The 22,006-nt window shown below is 38.7% G+C and overlaps 3 protein-coding genes across 3 annotated transcripts; 2 read left to right on the forward strand and 1 right to left on the reverse strand.

The window, feature by feature from the left end:
• The first annotated feature begins 2,839 nt into the window (after nucleotides 1–2,839).
• On the forward strand, nucleotides 2,840–12,629 carry LOC121302862 (ankyrin repeat domain-containing protein 42-like). The gene is made up of 12 exons (XM_041233152.1): nucleotides 2,840–2,971; nucleotides 3,639–3,799; nucleotides 3,964–4,071; nucleotides 4,783–4,902; nucleotides 5,151–5,286; nucleotides 5,809–6,009; nucleotides 6,345–6,470; nucleotides 7,931–8,036; nucleotides 8,722–8,894; nucleotides 9,296–9,422; nucleotides 11,403–11,535; nucleotides 12,037–12,629. The coding sequence occupies exons 1-12, from the start codon at nucleotides 2,944–2,946 to the stop codon at nucleotides 12,136–12,138; spliced, it is 1,521 nt and encodes a 506-aa protein (XP_041089086.1). The 5' UTR covers nucleotides 2,840–2,943; the 3' UTR covers nucleotides 12,139–12,629.
• Nucleotides 12,504–18,676, reverse strand: ccdc90b (coiled-coil domain containing 90B). Its single transcript, XM_041233153.1, has 10 exons — nucleotides 18,321–18,676; nucleotides 18,050–18,190; nucleotides 17,206–17,325; nucleotides 16,042–16,145; nucleotides 14,832–14,933; nucleotides 14,552–14,593; nucleotides 14,371–14,442; nucleotides 14,197–14,250; nucleotides 13,993–14,107; nucleotides 12,504–13,850 (listed from the first exon to the last, which is right to left on the reverse strand). Exons 2-10 carry the CDS (start codon nucleotides 18,159–18,161, stop codon nucleotides 13,795–13,797), a joined length of 777 nt encoding a protein of 258 aa, XP_041089087.1. The 5' UTR covers nucleotides 18,162–18,190; nucleotides 18,321–18,676; the 3' UTR covers nucleotides 12,504–13,794.
• A 103-nt stretch (nucleotides 18,677–18,779) lies between these two features.
• Nucleotides 18,780–21,769, forward strand: LOC121302692 (BTB/POZ domain-containing protein KCTD21-like). Its single transcript, XM_041232775.1, has 2 exons — nucleotides 18,780–18,840; nucleotides 19,456–21,769. The coding sequence occupies exon 2, from the start codon at nucleotides 19,483–19,485 to the stop codon at nucleotides 20,263–20,265; it is 783 nt and encodes a 260-aa protein (XP_041088709.1). The 5' UTR covers nucleotides 18,780–18,840; nucleotides 19,456–19,482; the 3' UTR covers nucleotides 20,266–21,769.
• The last annotated feature ends 237 nt before the right edge of the window (nucleotides 21,770–22,006 follow it).

Raw genomic sequence — 22,006 nt, forward strand, 5'->3', positions numbered from 1 at the left:
TTTAATAGGTGCATTAGGGACTATCATTTACATATTTATTTGTAGTTGGGTTTGTAAAGGTAAGGTGGCATCCTAAACAGCAGTCTGTTTATTTCCTTTGTAGTGTACATAGTCATTTACCTTATGTAGAGACTGATTTGAGTAGAACAAAATGTCTTGAGTATTTGTGGTCATTTTTACATAATTCTAAATTAGTCATTGGTTTTTCAAGTCTTGTTTTGCTGAGATTTGATTTAAATATATATATATATACACCACTCATTTTGACATGGATGAATTTTCAATAAAACTAATATTAAAATGTTTTGTGTTTTGTGGTGTTTTAAACTAAGATGAGGTAATAAAAAAAATTAAAAAAAGTTAAAAAAAATAATCCTTTTGAAATCTTTACGTTTTAACAGTTTAACGTGCTGTCAATGTTGCAATTAGAACACAATAAAATCATTTATTGAACTGTCTGTCTGAGTCTCATTATTCATCTTTTACCGAAGTAGAGGTTATTAAAAATAACTGTTGAAGGTTCAAACAAATGAGGGATATGCATAGTTGTGTTCTTTTTAAATGCTGTATTGATGTGTAAACTCTTCAAAATCAGAACGGGTGTCAAACAAGGTGTTTGGTAATGGTAATACTCGGATATCTGATATTAGACTGCTGGGAAATGGGGTCCCGTTCTATATACGCCATCCATGAATGTTGAGACATTAATTGTATTGAGTGCTATATAATACAGCATAAATCTCTGAATGTCCCTTCGTTGTTTGGAACAGTGTGAAAACAGATGCTATATGTTTCAGTATATGGTAACTTTGGATAACCTATTGGTCCTTTTACTGCCTACGGTATCTTCCCATTCTGAACTAGGCAGCAAAAGGTTGGATGTACTGTATATCGGGCCATTCCTGTGGTAAATTATCCTTGAATCCTAAACCAGTTCATACAGTATACCAGTATTAAACTAAGAGGATCACGTTGAAATTGAGAGAAAAGTATGAAAGACTAAAACATTTCAAATTTTTACAGTCAAAAATTTATTAAAACAACTTTAGAGTAACAGAATTGAATGGTCAAAAATATTAAATGATTTTGTAAATGAAACAGTTGTATATGTTAACGAACTAAAAACAACAATTTAGTTGAAACATTTGATGTTTATTTCTGGTATCTTCTCTACATAAAGACATGGTCGCAGCACCTCTATGAAGAGACAATTGCAGGCTATGTTCTTAAAGAGCCAGTATCACATCCACAAAGGTTTTAACAATACCTGTAAAACATGTTGGACTTTGCTGATCTGCTTGCTATGTTCCCAGATAACTTGCAATAACTTTTAGTACATTGTGGCATTATAAACAACTTCTGTCTCAAAGCTTGTTGGTAATTTATACACATTTAGCTGCAGTCTCCCATTTAGGGGTAGGAGTAGATTCACCTCCAGAAAAATCTGTAGAAGCACATATTATTCTTACTCGAGAGTTACCACAGAGCTGACAGTAGATTCTCGGGTTGCTAGGATACGGTTTGCCTGGTATAAAATAATTACCACAGGCACTGAAGTGAAATGTAGTGGAAACTGACACTGAATTATTAGGGACCAGTTGAAATAAAAATATATGGACTGAAATAGGATCTTTGTGCCATATTTGACCTTAACTGTAGCTTTATTTAATGTGAATACAGGCCTCTCAGTCTTCAGCTCTGGATCTGCCTCAATTTGACCTGACAACATTGATGCACGGCCTACAGACAGCATGTCCCGTATCGTAAATGATTGTGTATCACAAGTGAGATTGCAAAAACTGCTGTTTTCATTAACTGCTACCCTAATAAATGCTCTGGGTTCTTGCAGAACAAGGTCATGATTTACAAAACTGGGATGAGATTGAGTTTAAACTACACTTTAACCAAGCTGACACATTTTCAGTAGTGGTGGTCTATTGCTGCAGTATACACAAAGCTGTACAAGCACAGGATGGTTACACTACATTATAGAATGTATTCCAAAGTTTAAAAGTGGTGTGGCCACTGACAGAAATATAAACTGGCCTGTATAGTTTTATCAGAGATATTCTCTTACTACTAGCAGTAATACCTTTGAATATCTTTGGTTTTGTTTACAAGAAAAATACACATTCACTCTGCATTAATGCTCAAGCCTCAACCCCACTAACAAGTTGAACAAGTATGTGATATTAAACAGTGATATTAGTGTGTCAGGCTCATCTGCTGTGTCTGTGGCCCAGTAACAGGTTGCTATAGCTATTGGTGCCCCCTCTTGTCTCCCCAGAAAGACCTGCAGTCTCTCCTCTTGGCTCTGGAGCAGGAAGCCCTCTGTTCTGTCTGCCAGTCCGAAGCAGTATCTCTCTCCGCTGTGTTCTGGATCACTCACAGTGGAGGATGAAGTGGGGCTCAGTCTGAAGCTCTCCACTGTGTGGCACTGGGTACACAGTCGATCCTCTCTGGGTATGCACTGTGCTCTGTGCCTGCCCATATCGATAGTCAGTTTGTGGTCGCTGACACTGAATAATGAAGTACTCGGACAGGGTGTATTCTCTCTTGAGAGAACTGTAGAGTTTGTTTTGATATTTAATATGTACCCTCCAGCTGAGGGTGTAGTTTTCTATCAGGGCAGTGCCTAGTGTTTTTTTCAGTGCCTCCTGGATATTAATGCCAGTTTTGGAGCAGAGGGGTGGCTCCAGCGCTTGATAGTGGGGGGAGTTTGTGCTGTTTTAGCTAAGGTGAATGCGGAACGCAATGGAACTATTCTTTTCTGTATGGGAATTAGCAGCGCGACTCTCTCAAGAAGGAAGTATAGTCCAGGACTACAGGAAGTTGATCCAGTAACCACAAACAACAGTTCCTTAGCAACAAAGAGATACTTTGGCAAACGCCCATTTTGAAAGTCGTGCGTACTGAACTGCTGTTGTTAATTCAGATTTGAAAATGCCCACAGTCTCGGTGTCATCTGCAGGTAAAGTCCACAACATTTTTATTTTATATTTATAATAATACAGCGAAGGTGTTTATTTAAAGAATTAGATGACAGTCAAATCACATATTTGCAACTGCGTGTCATAAACATGATAATTTTATCATGGTATCGTACTTGCCAGCTGACAACATTTGGAAACTATTTCAGTTGGACGCTCGTCTCCTTGGGAGCGGGGTAGTGGGGTAGGGGTAGCGGGGCGGGGGGTTCATACGCAAAAAACACTCATTATCATATAATAGACCCCCCCCCCCCCCCCCCCCCCCCCCCCCCCCCAAACTCAACCCGACACGACCATCGTAAAAGTAATAGTAGACATAATGAAACGTTCTTACCTTCGTATAAATTATGCCGGGCTAACTCAACTGTGCAGAATAAATTATATATATTTTTTTTTCTATGGGGAAATATCGGGACTTTCTTCCTATGCATCGGGACGCGGGACATTTGCTAGGAAACCGGGACTGTCCCGACCATATAGGGACTGTTGGCATTTATGTAGTAAATTTAAAAAAAAAAGCCATTTGATTACATAGTTATAATCTGACACATGCTGTAGGGCTATGCCTTTGTGTCACGTGTGGTGTATAATATAATGATGCATATAATACTCAGAAGTTTGCTCTTCATGACTTACTTGATTTTACAGTAAGAAAGAAAAAATGTTTTGCCACTATCCATGAAGCTGTGAAATCAGGAGATGTGGAAGAGCTGGCACATATGGTGAAAAATGGAGCCAGTATCAACGAAGTGGACCGAGAGCACAAATTCACCCCTTTACAATGGGCAGCACACACAGGGAGCCTGGAGGTGGGGCACCCTTTTTGTTTTCTAGTCAGATCCTACCATGATAGGAAGAGTAACAGTAAGGCTCTGTATACAATACAGGGTACAAACTACTTAGTCTGTGACCCCCCACTTCACCTATATCTCCTGCATATAATGATACATCTGCCTGTTGTGCCTCTATTCAGTGTCTGCACTGGCTGCTATGGCATGGCGCTGATATGAGTGGTGCGACTCCCAGAGGATGGACAGCAGCTCATTTAGCTGCAATCAGAGGGCAGGATGCTTGTATGCAGGTGAGGGACTTCTTGTGCACATTTTTATTAATACAGTATGTTGCTGATACAGGTTATAGATTTTTTGTCTAATGTCAAGTGTTTTTTTTTTTTTTTTTTTTTTGCGCAGTTTACACTACAACCTTGAACCTTTGTTGTAGTACTTTTTTTATAGGACCATTTTTTTTCCCTTCAAAGTTTGAACTGGCACTTAAGGAGGCAGTGTGGTCCAGCGGTTAAAGTCCAGGGCTTGTTATGAGAAGGTCACTGGTTCAAATCCCACTTCTGCCACTGACTGATTCACTGTGTGACCCTGAGCAAGTCACTTGACCTCCTTGTGCTCCATCCTGCACATGAGATGTTAAATCAATGTCCTATTGTAAGTGACAGTTCACAGCCTACCTCTGTAAAGTGCTTTGTGATGGTGGTCCACTATGAAAGGTACTCATGTATATATGAAGCATAGTAATTGCCATACAGCAATATTTTGTAATCTAAAATCATATATTTGTAATCTAAAATCAATATAAAGGAAACTGCTGAGATAGATATAGATATATATATATATATATATATATATATATATATAGATATATATATATACATTAGCAGCAGTTTTCTTTATATGCTCTGAATTTCATGCTAAACCCTTTAAAACATGAATGCCTAAACTTTATCATATTATTATCATATTGACTGAAAAAAGATTGCATGTTTCATTATTTTCTCCAGGCTTTGGTTGTAAATGGTGCCAACCTAACTGCTAAAGATGACCGAGGCTGCACCCCTGCACACCTTGCTTCAGCCCACGGCCACTCTTATACACTACAGACAGTCCTGCGCAGTGGAGTGGTAAGAGACTGCATGACATTTTAGTCAATTGACTGTGGTCTGCCATAGTAAAAGCATACTAAAGCATAATCAAATCACAATGAAAGAATGCTAATACACAGGCAAGCAATCTAAACCACAGAAGAGTATGGGCCGGCATTGTTAACTATGCTTAGCATGAGAAGAGCGCTGTAAACTTCAGTCATCTTTTAAAAGAGACTTTCCTTATATATTCGGTTCTGGTATTTTAATATGTGTTCTTTCTGTAGGATTCCAATGCTCCTGATAAGAATAATTGGAGACCAGTGCACTATGCATCTTTCCATGGCAGATTGGGCTGTTTACAGTTTCTTCTGAAGTGGGGAGCCAGTGTGGATGATGTTGATAACAATGGCAACACACCAGGTAAATGCACACTGGGGTCGAACCCTTGCATTGAAATCAGATGTTGTTGATCCCAAAACTGACATCGGGTCTCTAGAGCACTTTGTTATGATTTAGCCCAATATGTATCACATATAACAAATTTGAAAGGATTTGGCTCTCTTTGCATCAGCTCAGATGATCACCAGTTAAAGTACAAAGCTGTTCCGAAAATGGAAATACACTGTTTAGAGGGTGTAGGGCCACCATCTGTACTTCAGAATGCTCTGACTATGTGCCAATCAAGCACCTATTATCAGTTCTCTATGAGTATTTGCATCTGTCTTTCCCATCTTACAGTAACTTAAACTGACTTACGAAAAGGAGACTTTTTAAATCACAGAATAGATGTCAGGGTGCCATGTGCATCAAAATGTTTTAAATAACAGTGTGAGGAAAGCCATAGAGTAAACTAAATTTAACTGGCGCTTACATATTGTACAGCTTTGCAACGTATCTTTATTTACTTATGTATTATTACAGCTCTATTTTTTTTTATTGAAGCTCACTTAGCAGCAAATGAAGGACACCTGCACTGTTTTAAATTCCTGGTGTCTCAAGGGTTAAGTGTAACCCATATGCTGGGAGCCAGGAACGATCAAGGAGAAACGCCCAAAGACCTGGCACAGAGATTCTACAAGGAGTCAGTTGTCCAGTACATAGAAGCTGTGGAATATGAGAGGGACCACCCCCAGGAACAAGAAAGTATGTCTAATATTGTCAAGCATGCTGCTGTTCATTTATTTATGGGTAAATGTTAAATGCCTAGAACCCTAGACACGTTTCACAAGAATATGAAGAAAATGTATAAGCAGCTTTAACACAAAGTTTTGTGTAATTTCAGAAGGTTCTAAAATTCTTGCCATTACACAAGCTTGCATAAAACCCTATTTTAAACTCTACATACAAGTGTGCTAACTGTCCTACAGATCAACTTTGCAATTCGTTTTAAACAGGCATGCAGTACACCATATATAAAATGCGAGTCATCTATCGAAATGCAGATAATAGTGCTCCCAATGTCTGGGGCTTTCTTTTAGATTTGGCATTCCCAGCCCATGTAGCTGCTTTCAGAGGGGATCTGGATACCCTGAGGAAGCTGGTGGAGTGTGGAGTAATCAACATGAATGAGCGGGACGACAAGGGCTCTACTCCGATGCATAAAGGTCTCAGGTTATGTTGTGCACACAGACTCTTGAAGTTATCCCCAATGGGGAATGCTTAACCTCCCTCACACAGATATTGTGGAGGAGATTATATCTAGAGAACTGGTTATTCAGCCGTGATGAAACTTGCTATGGACATCTGGAAACATCCATAAGCACACGTTCTAAGGGGCTGATGTAAGGATACGTGCAAAGTGATTTCCGGCTGCAAAACACCCATATTGCTGCCGAAAACCATGTTTAGTTGGTGTAAAATGGGACTTTAGTGGTCACTAAAAATGCCGCTTATGTAAAGAATGGTTTTCACCTGGAGTTCTGCCCCCGCTATGAAATTAGCACTTTGCCATTATTAATCAATTTAAATGATATTGAAATGTATTTAAAAGAAGAGCATGGAATTGGGTGGGGATCTGGACTACTAAGCAGGCACAAATATTATAATGAGATGTAAGGATTTTGCCTTGCACTTGGACACCTCCTCTGACAAGGTGCAAATCATTGTAGAAGCGAGTAATTAAGAGCTGTATAAAACCACACACCTTCAGAGACCTGTCATTGGCTTAGAATGGCTGCTGTGGTAAACTTCCTGATGCGGTGACACTTGGCTCTTGTTGAGGACAGGCACGAAAACCTTAGTAGGAGAAGGGCAAGACAGAGAAGGCCCACATATTCAAACCCAAAGTCACTTAGGGATGCTGGAGGATCGGTGGTCAGGCGTTATTGTCTCACTCTGCAGGTCATCCTAGACCTAATAGCTGATCACCTTTTCATCACCTGGCTGACTATCCTGGTTACACCAAAAGCATTGACTTTCTCCACAATAGAGGACCATATGGCCTATTTGGCAGCATAACTGATGTTGGCTGAGGCTTTTCCGTAAAGACTCTCAGCTCCTCCTCAGAAAACTGTTCTTTTCATTCTCCCGTGTGTCAAGAGGACTTTTCTGCATTTCCTCTGACATATTTTTTTGTCTGGTTTGATTTTCGTGTTCCACAAATCTCATACAGCGCCTGCTGCCCTCTGTACTCCTGACTCCCCTCACCTCTGGGGTGTAAGTGCAGCCACTAAATAACCCGCTGCACAGGCGGTGCTCATTGCGACCCTCGTGATCATGATTGCAGCTCATTATTTGTGTGTGCTGAGTAATGTGCATTGCTCTTAAGCTTATATAGGCCGCAGTGCTGGATAATTGCCTGGCCGTTAGGCAACTTGGATTTTGCAGCCACAATTGTTTGCACCAAGCCTATCCTTACATCAGCCCCTAAGAGTAGTAAGAATCTAGACAATGTTGACCTAGTTATTCTGGCTAAATAAATAATGTTAGGACGTTTTATGCAATGGAATAGCCAATACAATGGAATAGCCAATACCCACCTAAATACAATTAATGTACAAATTATTACATGTTGGGTTTTCTTCAGGATTTGAGATAAGATCCTATTTTTCGTTGTGATTAACAGCTGCTGGACAGGGTCATCTAAACTGCTTGCAGTGGCTTATTGAGATGGGTGCTGATTATAATATCACAAATGATGCTGGAGAGACTCCAAAGGATATTGCAAAGAGGTAAAGGCTTGATATTACTGTTGGTACTATATTCTATTTTGAGACTCCACTAAATCCAGGCACGTTCACAGTGCTCAGTAACGTGAATATAGACATATACACAATTAGAAACACCTGTGATACATGTTTTTTTAAAAAGATTTTTTAAAATGAAAAACAAAAAAACAAATAAAATCAGATTGTTTTGCCATACAGGTTACCAGAATATTATGTTTGAATTACTTCCTTGATATATAATAGCTACGCAGCATTACTGAAAAGGTAAAAGCCTGCTTTGTGTGTTAAATGAAAATGTTTATACATGACTACGTCTTCTGCTGTAATTACAGTACATATGGGGGTAAAATTGCTTATTTGGTGTTTTTCAGTAGTTTTACAGTCAATGCCTATTTGGGTTAGTATGATGAGTTTTTTTATAATTTACTTTTACATTTAACAGGGATTTTCACATAGCACAGTATATTACCATTTTAGAAATTGTGTAAATAAAGTTTATTATTTTATTGTGGTTTTAACTTAGAACACAAAACAATCAGGTGGCCAAATTGTGTAAGGGCAGTTTCCTTTGATTGGGTTGTAACTTGACACATAGCCCCACCAGGTGGATGAATCTTGTAAATGCAGCAAGAATCTTGCAAGGCAGTCCCATCCCATTCTAATCTTGACCTAACGTGTGGTGCTGCAGGTTTGCTCAGCTGGCAGCGGTGAAGCTGCTGGGTGGAGGGGGTCAGGATGAAGACTCCGATGAGGAACTTGACAAGGATGATCCAGCCTATTTCTACAGGCATGGTGTGGAAGGAAGCACAGACAGCCAGGACAGCTTGAACCTGAGCGCAGCTCACAGAAAGGAAGGAAGAAGTAAGTCTGCTTTATATTGAAGTTCTCGGTAAAAAGCCATATTTATTCATACAGCAAATGTCATTTGCGAGTTCTCGGTTTCTGTAACGTAACAATCCTTTTAAATGGATTAAATTGAAACTGAAAATGCTGTTTGTTGCAATTTCACCTTTGAGAAGCTTGATCCTGTTTTAAGCCAGACTGTAATCTTATCATGTATGCGTAAACTGCACAGGCAGTAGAATTTCCATGTGCACATTTTAAACAGTCTTATTTTGAAATACTTTTGTTGATTTGTAGACTGTTGTTAAAGTAACATTGGACTTACAGTGCTTAATCGTTGTCAAAAATATATGTAATAATAGTTATAATTTTTCTGCTATCATAGTGTGCAACTTTGTTCCTCTCGTTTTTATGTTAAGTGAGGGCGTACAAAAAAATTGAAGAACTTGAACAGATGGTAGAGATAGCAAAAAGTAACTACAGGCAACTGGGAGGAATACTTGAAGAAGACAGAAGGAAGCTAAAAGAAGTCAAAGAAGCAGAGAGGTAATGCACACGGCAGATCGGAGTTACATCACCTGGACCCGAGTCTTCAATTAAACTCCAGGTCTTAAAAATGAGGACTCAGTCTTAAGAAAATCATACAATTCCTTTTAAACAAATATTTTTGTACTGGAAGTTAAGGTGTTCAAGGATCTCAGTCTATCAAAATTATAAAATGTACGAACCAAAACGTCCACACGTGCTGCTACAACTGTTTAGGTAACGTACCTGTAATTTTTATTTTTATTGTTACATCCTGAAAACTTTTTACACTTATAACTTAAAAGTCTGTGTGATGAGTCAAAGGGATTTCGGTCTGTGATTCAGCCTCCCGACAGTAGATGGCATCAAACCAACTCGGGACTTCCCTTACCAAGATCTCGTGACCATGGCAAAAGTCATCTTTTGAGGGGCGGCACCTTGGTGAGGGGCGGAAGTACGAGTATGTAAATTCCAGCCACTGGAGTCAAGTGAAGGATAAGGACACTTGTCAGTTGGGGATTGGTGTTCCACTGACTACAGAGGCGGGACATTACATACTAAAGGGTACGTACTACTGTGTTCGGGGTTGGTCCGAAAGTAAAATAGGAGGAGTAACGGGTGGAGGGAGAGACTGGTTTGGTGCAGCGGGATTTTTAAAACAAAAAACACTAACATTTCTTTTGTCTTTTTTGTTTTAAAAATCCCGCTGCACCAAACCAGTCTCTCCCTCCACCCGTTACTCCTCCTATTTTACTTTCGGACCAACCCCGAACACAGTAGTACGTTCCCTTTAGTATGTAATGTCCCGCCTCTGTAGTCAGTGGAACACCAATCCCCAACTGACAAGTGTCCTTATCCTTCACTTGACTCCAGTGGCTGGAATTTACATACTCGTACTTCCGCCCCTCACCAAGGTGCCGCCCCTCAAAAGATGACTTTTGCCATGGTCACGAGATCTTGGTAAGGGAAGTCCCGAGTTGGTTTGATGCCATCTACTGTCGGGAGGCTGAATCACAGACCGAAATCCCTTTGACTCATCACAGTCTGTTTCAAAGCTCTTTTCAAAATGTCTACTCTAGTGCAATGGGGTTTGAGATCTGTTCTCTAAATCACTGCAGGAAGAGCGATTCAAAAAAAAAAAAAAAAACCTAACAAGTGCTCTGGCATTTCTGTTCCATATCACATTATAGATCGTTATTGCTGTTACCTGCACTACAATGTGGACAATAATCCTTACACTATCAGTGCACTAGAGCAGACATTTTGAAAGAGCTTTGAAACAGACTTTAAAGTTATGTGTAAACTGTTGTCAGGATGTAACAATGAAAAGAAAAATTACAGGTACGTTACTTAAACAGTTATAGCAACCCCTGGAGACGTGTAATACTATTTTTTTCATTACCCTGCTCTTTAAGGTTCTACAGTAGCCTGTGGATAACCCTGAAGTCACTCAGCTCAGAATTGTTCTTGTATTTGTTTTTTTTATTCAGTTTTCTGTACTTTACTGTTTTTGGCAAAGCAACACAAATTCCCCATCCTGTTTTCTTTCCCTGGGATCCCACTGTTTGTGAGCTTGCTTCTTAATATGCTGGGCACGGCTGAATAAATGCTTGCACTGTTTCTTTTCGTCTCTTTGTACACACTGTACATTTATTGCATTTCAACACTGACTGTGTCCCTCTATTCAGTAGAACTTCAGTTCAGTTTCCCCTGACCAAAGCCAGAAAAGGAGCCTGCTATAGTTTGCAAGTGTTGAAATGTATATATTTTGTTCTCGATCTGCTGTCACATCGTTACAGGTGTGTACCCTTTGTGGATGTACTGGCTTCTGCAACATTTTTCTACTCTCTTCCAGTAAATTATTGAATTTTCTTTTAAAAGTTAGCACACAAGTTTTCAACTCTGCATAATAGACCCCTTCCTAAATCTGCTTTTAGGCCTTTATTTATTTATTTTACCCCCAGTGCATTATTAATGACTATGTGGCCCCTGTATTTGTAGAAAAGTTCAGGAAATGCAGGCTCAGCTGGAATACGAGAGATTACGCAGAGAGAAGCTGGAATGTCAGCTGGATGACTACCGAGCAGAGATCGGGCATCTCAACAGGTGTCTGCAAAAACTGCAGGTGGCAGAGGTGAGCTTTCACTGTGTTAAAAAGGATGAACTGATCTTGAAAGGTGCCTATGAAATCAACAGTAACAAAAAGCAGAGTTTGTAAAAAATCCAGATCAAAACGAGAATTAGCAATGACAGTATTTTGCCATCAGGTGGCATTGTTCTATGCAAAGGGAAACACAGGACAGGATACATCACTACTTTCTAAACAGACATCTGGAGGTCGAGGACTGAATTGCAGGCGATCTCAGTTTATGTAAAATCTACCATGTGTCTACCATGACCCTATGTATACGCAGCAAAAAAAATCTGCCTGTGGACCAGAGAAAAAGTTTAACACAGTGCTTACAAGTTGTCTTTATTGTAATTTCTCATACCAACATTGAAAGTTAATAGAGAATTTTCACATTATTATTTTTTATTTATTTTTTATTTACTTACTTATTAGCAGATACTCTTATCCAGGGCGACTTGCAGTTGTTACAAAATCATTTCTGTCTTCTCACCCCCCACCCCACAGGAAGAAAACAAGCAGGAATCAACCTCACCTAAAAAAACAGTTAAACACAAGAAGCCCAGGCCTGCAGGAGGAGTGTTTGTGCGAAGAATTCCAGAAAAGTAGAAGACAGTACGGTGGCTCATTGAGGACATCACAATGTGTTATGTCTAGATCTTAAAATTTATTTTGTAACACATTTACATTTTTTCCCCACTGTCAATAATGAGGCACCTTATTACAGAGACATATTAAATATGGATTTTTAAAAGGTATATTTTGTAATAAAAAGAATAAGGCCATTAAATCTAGATATAGTTCAAAGATCAATGGCTAACTAAGAAAAAAAAAAGCTTTTTTTATATATATTTGAACAACACTGATAAGGGTGAGGTTTACAGATGTATTGCGGTTTAATTTGTGTTGTGTAGGATTGTGTCGATCACAGAAGCTGCACTGGAAGTAGCTGTAGTGTGACTTCATAAAAATGAATGAAGATATTTTCACATTACTTAATACTGTACACATTTCTAATGTTTCAGTGTAACATCTTCTGAAAGCGTCATAATGGATTAAACTTCTGAATCTGCTAAATAAACAAATAATGTTATCTGGTACCTTGTCTATTGTTTTTCTATTGCTTGTCTGCATTACATGTCTTTTCACAGCAAATTAATGATATCCGGCCAGGAGCAGGGGACAGTGGGAAACAAGAAGAACATACCACTACAGCTGGAGATACAGGAGCACATTTAAGCTATTTCTTCTTGATAAGTCACATTGACTATAAAATTAACCATGTAGCACTAACTGACAACTCGACTTTTCGATTGGTAATCGAATTGCTGGACTAGACCGCTGCTCTATTTGCAGCAATTCAGTTGACAATTGTTCTACATGCCTGTGTGTGTTCAGCCAATGATATTACCTTTTCTAATCACCTGATTTCATTTTCAGTTTTGACAAATAGGAAGTATGGCTCCAGACAAGTGGAGGCATGAGGGAACTGTAAGATTTAAAGTTTCATATAAAAACTTCACTGTTAAATGCTCTCTCCGAGTAGCTTGCAGATAGGGATGGGGAAAGCCGGACAAGATCTGGTCCCTCAGTTCAAAGGACCCTTTTGTTTTGCAAATGTTGTTAACATAGGGTTTATCACACCCAACGAAAGACTAGTTCTCCACAGACAACTGGGGCTGGTGCCTGCTTGTATCACATAGACAAGATAACAAACCGGTTTATTTGATGGCATAGAGAGAAGTTGCTGATGACCCTTAATTATGTATGAATTGCTTTGCTAATTAAAATACTAATTACAATCACAGGTACAAGTCTCAAGCCTGGGCTGGCTTGATCATCTAAGATTTTGGCTGAGCGACTCCAAGGGAGGCTGGTTTTGCCTTGAGTATTTCTGTACTCTTGACCCTCTTTCATCAAGCTCATCTGACGGCACTGAAGGGTCATGTAGGGTTAAACCTACAGTATTGTTTTGCTTGAAGATTTGTCTGTGCAGTTCGTATGGGGTTACGTTCTCTACTGTGTATCATTGTTTTTTCCTCTGTTCCGGAATTAAACTGTTGTTATTGAAATATCACATCAAAAGGACTGGAATTATTATTTTTGAGAATAATCTTACAAAACAGGCACCATCATAAACTTGCTTAAAACAATTTAGCAACAGCAATTTGTCAATTTTTTGCTCTCCACGAGAACTGACTTCTCCGGCCTTGGAATACTGGAACACAATGTAGAGCAATCTTTTTCAAATGCTTCTTTGTTTTCTTACTTCCACAAACGGTAAAAGCCCAAGGCCATTGCAAGGCAGACGAAGACAAAGGCTGTGAAAGATTTATGAAAAGTCATCAGTACAACTTGAATTACTATTGTTGTTTAAACACATTTCGATAATGGCGTTAAAAAGATGTGTAACATGATGCTCACATAAAAAAATAAGCATTTAAAAATGTCTCAACTTTTTACCTGCAAGGTAGCGGATTGTGTCAAGTTTGAGAGATTCCAGGAGAGTTTTCAGTGAGGCCACTTCTATGTCGATTTTTTTAGTAGCTTCTGTTGTGCTCCGATCTACATCTGCGTTCTGAAATAATAACAGAACTGAAATCCATTGGTAACTCTAAGAACGACAGCTAAGTATTTTCACCTGAACGGCAGGAAGTAAAGTCACACCTTTTTATTGAATTCTGTGCCAACTTCCATAAGCTTCTTCTCCTGCTCTGTAAACTGAAGAGATTAAAGGCATGAAAAACATTCAAATTGCAATCGTACAGGACAATGAGAAGTACATATACACATGCGATACCATGTCAGTTACAATGAGAAGTACATATACACACACGATACCATGTCAGTTACTCGGCTTCTCTCCAAATTGATATCCAGTTTAGCATCTGCACGGATTTTCATGCTTTCCTCCTTTAAAAGATAACAACAAGCACAACAAGGAAGATCTGAGAAACGTGTCATTGCAAGGGCTAAAACATGTAACTGATACAAAACATCGTCAGCTGCTGACATCACTCACCATCAGCAGATGTTTAAACTGCTCTAGCTCACTTCTGATTTTCTGGAAAACAAGATTTTTTTTACATTGATGTCAACGGAGATGAATGTGCATTCTTGCAATCACCTATACAACAACATGATTTTTTTTTTTTTTTGCAACATCTCAATTGCTCCGACACATGACTGGTCATACTCTGCAGATCAGAAATATTTGGAAGAATCCCATTGGCTGTATCTGTGTCTGGAAGCTCAGCTTGAACCAACATAACCACAAAGCAGTTCCTTTCCTTCAGTGTTACCTCATTCTCAGCCCTCAGGTTTGCAAATTCACTTTTCTCCAGAATCACCATGTCCTTCCGGATTGCATCCAGGTGTGCCATGATCTGCTGCAGGGCAATTTCCTAAAAGAAAAAAAAACAATGTCTATTAATAAAAGACACCAGCTATAGTGTATCTAGTTGTGTTTAATTCACTAACAGGCTTAACAAGACCATCTCAAATTATCGTCGTCTCCTAATATAGCCTGCAGGATCTAATTAGAATAGACCAGTGTTATTAATGTCATTGTATGACAGGGGTGTTTAAAACAGGACCGGAGCCCCCTCATCAGGACCCCAGGGAAGTTTAATCTGCCCCCTGCAAAGGTTGCAACTTCCACTTGGGCTGATGGGTTTTCAAAAAATGGTATTAGAATTTGAATGATACAGTAGAACCTGCGCTATCTGATCCTGTAAGATACGATACCCTTGATTAACCAATGCATCTCTGGCATGTTTCATTTACACATGCTGCCACCAATGGAACAGTACTGATGGAAACTGATAAATGCGCATTTTATTATGGGTCTAAAAGAGTTAATTCATCTCTTAGCAGGACAGACTGGATTCAATTGCAGATTTTTTAAAAAATTCATTTTCACTTTTTACATGCTGTCACTTCACATAACTGACAATGTTAACAAAAAAAAAAAAGAATGAATGTGATTACTGCATCACTAAAACAGAAACAAGATTTTTCACCGCCCTCCACAGCCAGTTTGTGTTTGAGTGTGTTAACATGCGCAGTGCAAAAACAGCTGAAAACTGCTGAATTACTTGGCAGACTAAGCATGGCAATAACAGTTTTTATAATCCTGTTTTATGTTCATTGCCAGAAACAGCATTAAAGTGCTTTGCAGTAATTTTCTGATATTTTCTTTATGCAATATATGTGCAGTTCCACACTTTGGTGTTTCAGACACACTGATAGCTGACATTAATAAAGTAACTGCAATGTAGTATAATGATATCCAATGGACCCCTGTACCAACCCAATCGGATCTGACAGGTTGTATTGCACTGGCTTTCTTTCAGTTGCATGTCACTTTAATATAGTACTGAAACCCACGTTTTACAACTATGGCAAAAGTCCCACCCTTCTTTTTTAATGTGTAGCCAGCTTCAGTAAATGTGGCTACACGCTAACACACTTTGCTTTAGAACTGGAATTCTGTATGTAATTCATACACACCTGATGCGAGGTCGTCACCATATCTCTGTAGACTGTGTCCATATTTCCAGTCGTCAGTGTTACCAGTGCCGTAACAATAATCTCAGCTTGTTGTTTTTCGAACCCTTGTGTAAAATAATGTCAAAATGATAAGCCCTTTGATTTATGACAATTACAGACACCCAATTTGTTACATTCATTCTCCTAACAAAACACTGGAGACAGTTCTGTTGTGATCCCTTCTATGTAAATCACAGCTATAAACCTTAGTGCATACAGAACATCACTACAGCAGCAATACATGTGCAAACCTTGCGATTCAGGGAACGTTACATTGCATTGAAGTAGAAGTGTGCAACCCGCTGCTAGATTCTCTATATGTTCTTACTAAGGACTGGCCATATAATCACTGGTCACCCCTTTCCTTATGTTGAAAATATTTTGATTGACTAAGAATCGCCAAGCTGAACCTAGCCAAGTTTTAGCTTTTCAGAAAGGTAAGAGGAGAACATCAAATATCCAATACCAATATTCTGTTAAACCAGTAAACTGAAGACAAGATCAGGGATTGGGTCAATTGCAATTTCATTTCTAATTCCTTTTTTAAACCAATTCCCAATTCTTTTGAAGGGGTTGGAATTGATATTTTAGAGTCACTAATAATTGTTGTGATTGTTCAGCTGCTTTCATTTGAAGCCTGCTTTCAATTGTCTAACCATGACTTCAATGTACCTGTAAGTAATGTGTTGCCGCAGTGCAAAGCTCACTTTAACAGAACACTGCCGAGTGCAATTTCTATCAGTGATGTGTGGGAACTGGAAAGTGAACTGAAAAACAGGAAATGACCCTAACCCTGGACAAGATGGAGGATGGAGTAACGATCTGATTCAAGCATTCAAAATTCTAAAAGGTATTGACAATGTCGACTCAAGGGACTTTTTCAACCTGAAAAAAAGAAACAAGGACCAGCGGTCACAAATGGAGATTAGATAAAGGGGCATTCAGAACAGAAAATAGGAGGCCAACTCCCCAGTAATGTTGTTGAAGCCTACACCCTGGGATCCTTCAAGAAGCTGCTTAATGAGATTCTGGGATCAAAATACTACTAACAACCGAACAAGCAAGATGGGCCGAATGGCATCTTCTCGTTTGTAAACTTTCTTACGTTCTTAAGTAAAAACTTACCACTTGCTTGGAGGTCCTTTACCAAGGCATGCGTATCAAATGTTAATTTTCTTTGTTCCAGTGGTGTAAAATCGACTCTTCTCATATCATAAGTTCTGAGAACAGCTGCAGTATGAAAATCTAAGGCAAAAACACAACTTGAAAATTATAGTAAAAGCAAGTTAATTACCTTCAGTACACTTGCATTTTCGTTAGTTTTTCTTCGCTACATCCCCGAAGATACAACACATTCTGCATGCCTCACCTGCTAGATTACCTCATATCATCTTTCTCGTACAAGATTTGAGGTTTCCAGTTCACTGCACCAGCTGTGCCACCTTTATTGAAACGTGTTCAATATTTCCTGTGAAAGCCTGCATTGGTGCTCTGTAATATCTCAAACATGGGGGTGACGGCTGCAGCAACATGTTGACCACCTGACATTTTTCAAAGTTAACTTACTAGGTAAGACTAAAACTGTACTGGAGTTACAATTCAAGGTTGAAAAGTGGATTTTAAATCCTTTTAAAATCTAAGGGGTGCACTCGAAAAGATGATTCAAATGATTTGGGAATGAGTCAACTAAAAAATCAGAGAATGTAAAAACCAAAAAATTACCTAACACAAAATATAACAATTGCAGCATATGCATTTCTAAACTCGTCACTAAACAACTGGTCGTGCCTTGTAGACTAAACTGAAACTGACAGAAATTAAAAGTTCAACAATGTATTGTACCGCTTTGTATTGATTTAAAAAGTGAACGCGTTTCACGGGCTCAAGGAAAACGTCTGCCAGCGCGTGCACCCTGAGAAAAAACAACATTTTATTGACAAGTAACACTTAATTCTGATAAAGAACCTACCTTTATTAATCATAGACCACGGTCTTAAAACTTGATTTGGAAGAAGTGTATGGCATGATCTGCTGTTTCTAAACCACACGTTTAGTAAACGTGTGCAGTGTTTATAAAGCATGTTATCTTCTTGTCGTTTACTGCCAATGCCTGGGGGAATTAAAAACGTGCATTAAATGTAATGTTATTATATAGAGCTGTACACCTTTCTATGTTCAAGCACATTTTACAAGCTACATGCTACTTCTTTGCTATAATAATATCTAACTGCAGATCTTACCAAGCACGCTACGTTTCTCAAGTCCGGGAACTTCAAAGCGACTTTAGCTTAGTGGTCTGTTGTTTTTGTCAGAGAAAGTGACGCCCATAAACATTATTATTATTATTATTATTATTATTATTATTATTATTATTATTATCTTAATGTACCAGATCGGTTACATTCACTGCATATCATTAGAAATATGCTATCCTGCTACGTCCCCTGGTTTTCATGCATCAGTATCGGTTGTAACCGCGTTTTCCTATACACGAGATGCGATTTTGCAAGCAGTAGTTCTGTAATAAATTCCCGTTTCTGAAAGACGAAAACCTTAGTGAATCAATAACAGTCAGACGCCCGGTAGTGGAAAAGGACCCTTCACAGCGTGGTCCTGGGATTTGTAGTCTTATAAACCGAAAACACCTTTTCAAATGAAGGCCATCGGTTACTGTTAGAACTGCAAATCCCTGCTGACACCGCGTCCTTAGCGGCGTTCACGTGAGTTTTCTTTTGACTGCAACAAACTGGAAAATCAAAGGTTTCTGTTTATTTTCATTTAATAATTTAGCGTTTGTGCATATTTGTGCATCTTTAATATTTTTGGTCTGCTATCGTCATATTATTAATGTACTGTGTGTTGTTAATATTATTATTTTTTTTTTTTCCTGATGATGGCAAAGTTTACAGTTGGAATGCAAAATGTGTGTGTGTGTGTGTGTGTGTGTCTATATATAGATAGTCAGATGTAGTGTGTGTGTATATTGTGTGTTTTTTGTGCAACGCAAAGCAGTTTTGATCTGTGTTAGAAAATTCTGTACACATCATGACTGGCAAAACAAACCACCGTTCTAGGATACCAAGACAGTGATAAACTGGACTTTAGTTTTACATATACAATAACTGCAGAACCACTAATCACATTGTGATGACATTTGGTTAGGGCATTCTTAAGCAAAAGTTAATGTGAGTGTCAGAATCTGGGGTAGAAACTGCCTCACGTCTGGCTGTCTGGTTGGCTGGCTTGTGGACTATTATACACTTTCCAATTGAACTACACCCAGCTCTTTATAAGCTTTGACATTCTTGAAATATCCTATTGTTGCATACAGTGTGCTGAGGAGGTGCAGTCTCTGATGTATTTCCTCTGTTCCAGTTTCCTAAGATTCAGCGCTACCTGACAATGTCAGAGATAGTGACCCTCAACGTGGGAGGAAAACTATATACCACGTCTCTGGCAACGTTGACCCGTTATCCAGACTCCATGCTGGGTGCTATGTTCAGCAGTACCATGCCCACCAAAAAGGACAGCCATGGGAACTGGTTCATTGACCGGGATGGTAAGGTCTTTAGGTATGTTCTAAATTTCCTGAGAACTTCAAACCTGGACCTTCCTGATAACTACAAAGAAATGAAGCTTCTGAAAAGGGAGGCCGATTTTTACCAGGTCCAGCCTTTGCTAGAGGCACTAAACGAGCAAGAAGCAGAGATGTCGACGTCCGAGAAGAACGCAATGCTGAACATAACCCTGGATCAGAAAATGCAGACGGTGCATTTCACGGTAAGGGAGGCACCCCAGATCTACAGCCTGTCTTCCTCTAAAGTGGACGTGTTTACTGCCAACATATTCTGCACTTCTGGCTTGTTCTTGAACAAACTAGGTACTAAACTCTGTTACTTTTTCAATGGCAACCTCTCTACAGTATGCAGTGAGCAGGAAGACCAGAATCACGTGGTGCTACAGTGGGTGGCTACAGTGGATGGTCTCCCAGAGGAAGAGTACACCAGACAGACCCTGAAAAGGCTTTGGGTTTTGCCAGCAAATAAGCAGATCGACAGTTTCCGTGTGTTTGTGGAAGAGATTCTTAAAATAGCCATGAGCGACGGCTTTTGCGTGGACTCCACTCACCCAGACTCTTCTGATTTCATGAACAACAAGATTATTCGGTTGACTCGGTATAGGTAGACGCTACAGTGCTAAACTGATGAAATCACTGATACACTAAACAGTTTAAACATTTTTGGGTAATATGAAGCAAGTGAAGTAAGCAAATCCATTATCCAAAAGAAGTGCAATTAGGTCTTAACCACTGTACCAAAACTGATATAGTAGTTTCTAGTGTCTGGTAAATTTGCTTGATGCTGTTTTGTTGTTTTTGCAACAGTATTTGTTTCATAGAATGTGTTATGGAGGGATTTGAGTGAGTGCTTTAGCAGATATGAGGTACTAGCTATCTCATTTGTTTTTTGGAAAATCGTCTATGTTTTCAACTGTTTACTATATTTATATAGAGTAATAGAACACTGTTTAGGTATTAATACTGATACTGTCTCTAGGTCGGGTCTAAACATCAAAACTGGCATTCAGACCCTGTACCTATTCCGTAGTATTTGCATCACTGAAATACTGCTGCTAAATTGCATACGTGTTGCTAGGAGCTTAGCTTTCATTAAACAGCATTGCTTTGTTAGTTCCCAATCCCACAATGCCGCAGTGGACCTTTCCTTAATGATCACTGTCCAGGATGTACAGATATACAGGCGCTCTGCCTTGTCAGGGATATTCATCCCCTCTTATGAGGAGAAAAATGAAATGGCCCAAACAGGCACAGGAGAAGCTTTTGTTCAGTGTAAGAAACACAAACCACAAAAACATATGATTGTTCTTTAACCACTATGGGGAATTAAAAAAAAAAAAAAAAAAAAAAAAAAAAACAGTACATCCTACCCTTTGAACATAATGTCATGCTAGTGCTGTTTTCTCAGGTTTGCTTGGAAGATCACCTAAGGAGTGCCTTGTGTTCATAATAACTGACACACAGGGAGCTTTGAGTTTGAGTACATCTTGCAAATAAAAGAATGTGACTACATAATGAATGCATGACTGCCTTTGTGGATTCCTACAAAGAGTATGCAGAAGCTGATAGAAATGTTAGATTTTAAATTAAGGGCTTATTGAATACCCTGCATGTATTATATTAATGTTTTTGTTTAAAATATTGTTGTTGTATAACCCTTTTTTTTTTAAATGATATTTAATTAACTGCATTTCTTTATCATTTTAAAACACACAAATAAGCTTGTTTAGTTAAGTTAAATCAAGCATGGTTGTGCTGCAATGGTTTTAATTTCAATCATGTTTAAAGGACAGTTATGTTAAATGTACTTGGCACTGCTGAGCTCTCACTTGGGGCAGGGTTTCTAGCACATTGCTAATTGGATTTCCACATTTGATCTGAATTCTATTGTGAAATTGGGTTTTTCAAAATGTAAAAAGGAGATCCCAGATTATTTTTATCCAAAATATCAGGATCATTTTTATCCAGCTGCAAAGGTGGATTTCACTTTTAAATAATCATAGAACATAGATATCTTGTTTAAATGTCCATAGAAAACACACACTATATGTCTAAATAGAGTATTCTAATACATGTTTCACATACTGTATTTATTAAAGTTTTGTAAATTAACAGTGTGTGTCTCATTCAGGTGAAAACGTATTTAGTGGTATAGCGTTTATCAAGAATAACAGCTTTGTTTCCCATTTATATACATCCTGTCGACACGTGTTTTTGGGGGGCAGGGAGTGAAACGTGTCTGTGTGCTGTATAGAGCTATGTGAGAGAAAATCCATATCTTCAATTTGAAACGTCAGTGCAGGATCCGTTATTTAAAATGATAAATAATAAATACAAAGATAGTAATAT

The sequence above is a fragment of the Polyodon spathula genome, chromosome 30 (assembly GCF_017654505.1).
Source record: "Polyodon spathula isolate WHYD16114869_AA chromosome 30, ASM1765450v1, whole genome shotgun sequence".
In the NCBI taxonomy this organism is placed as follows: Eukaryota; Metazoa; Chordata; class Actinopteri; order Acipenseriformes; family Polyodontidae; genus Polyodon; species Polyodon spathula.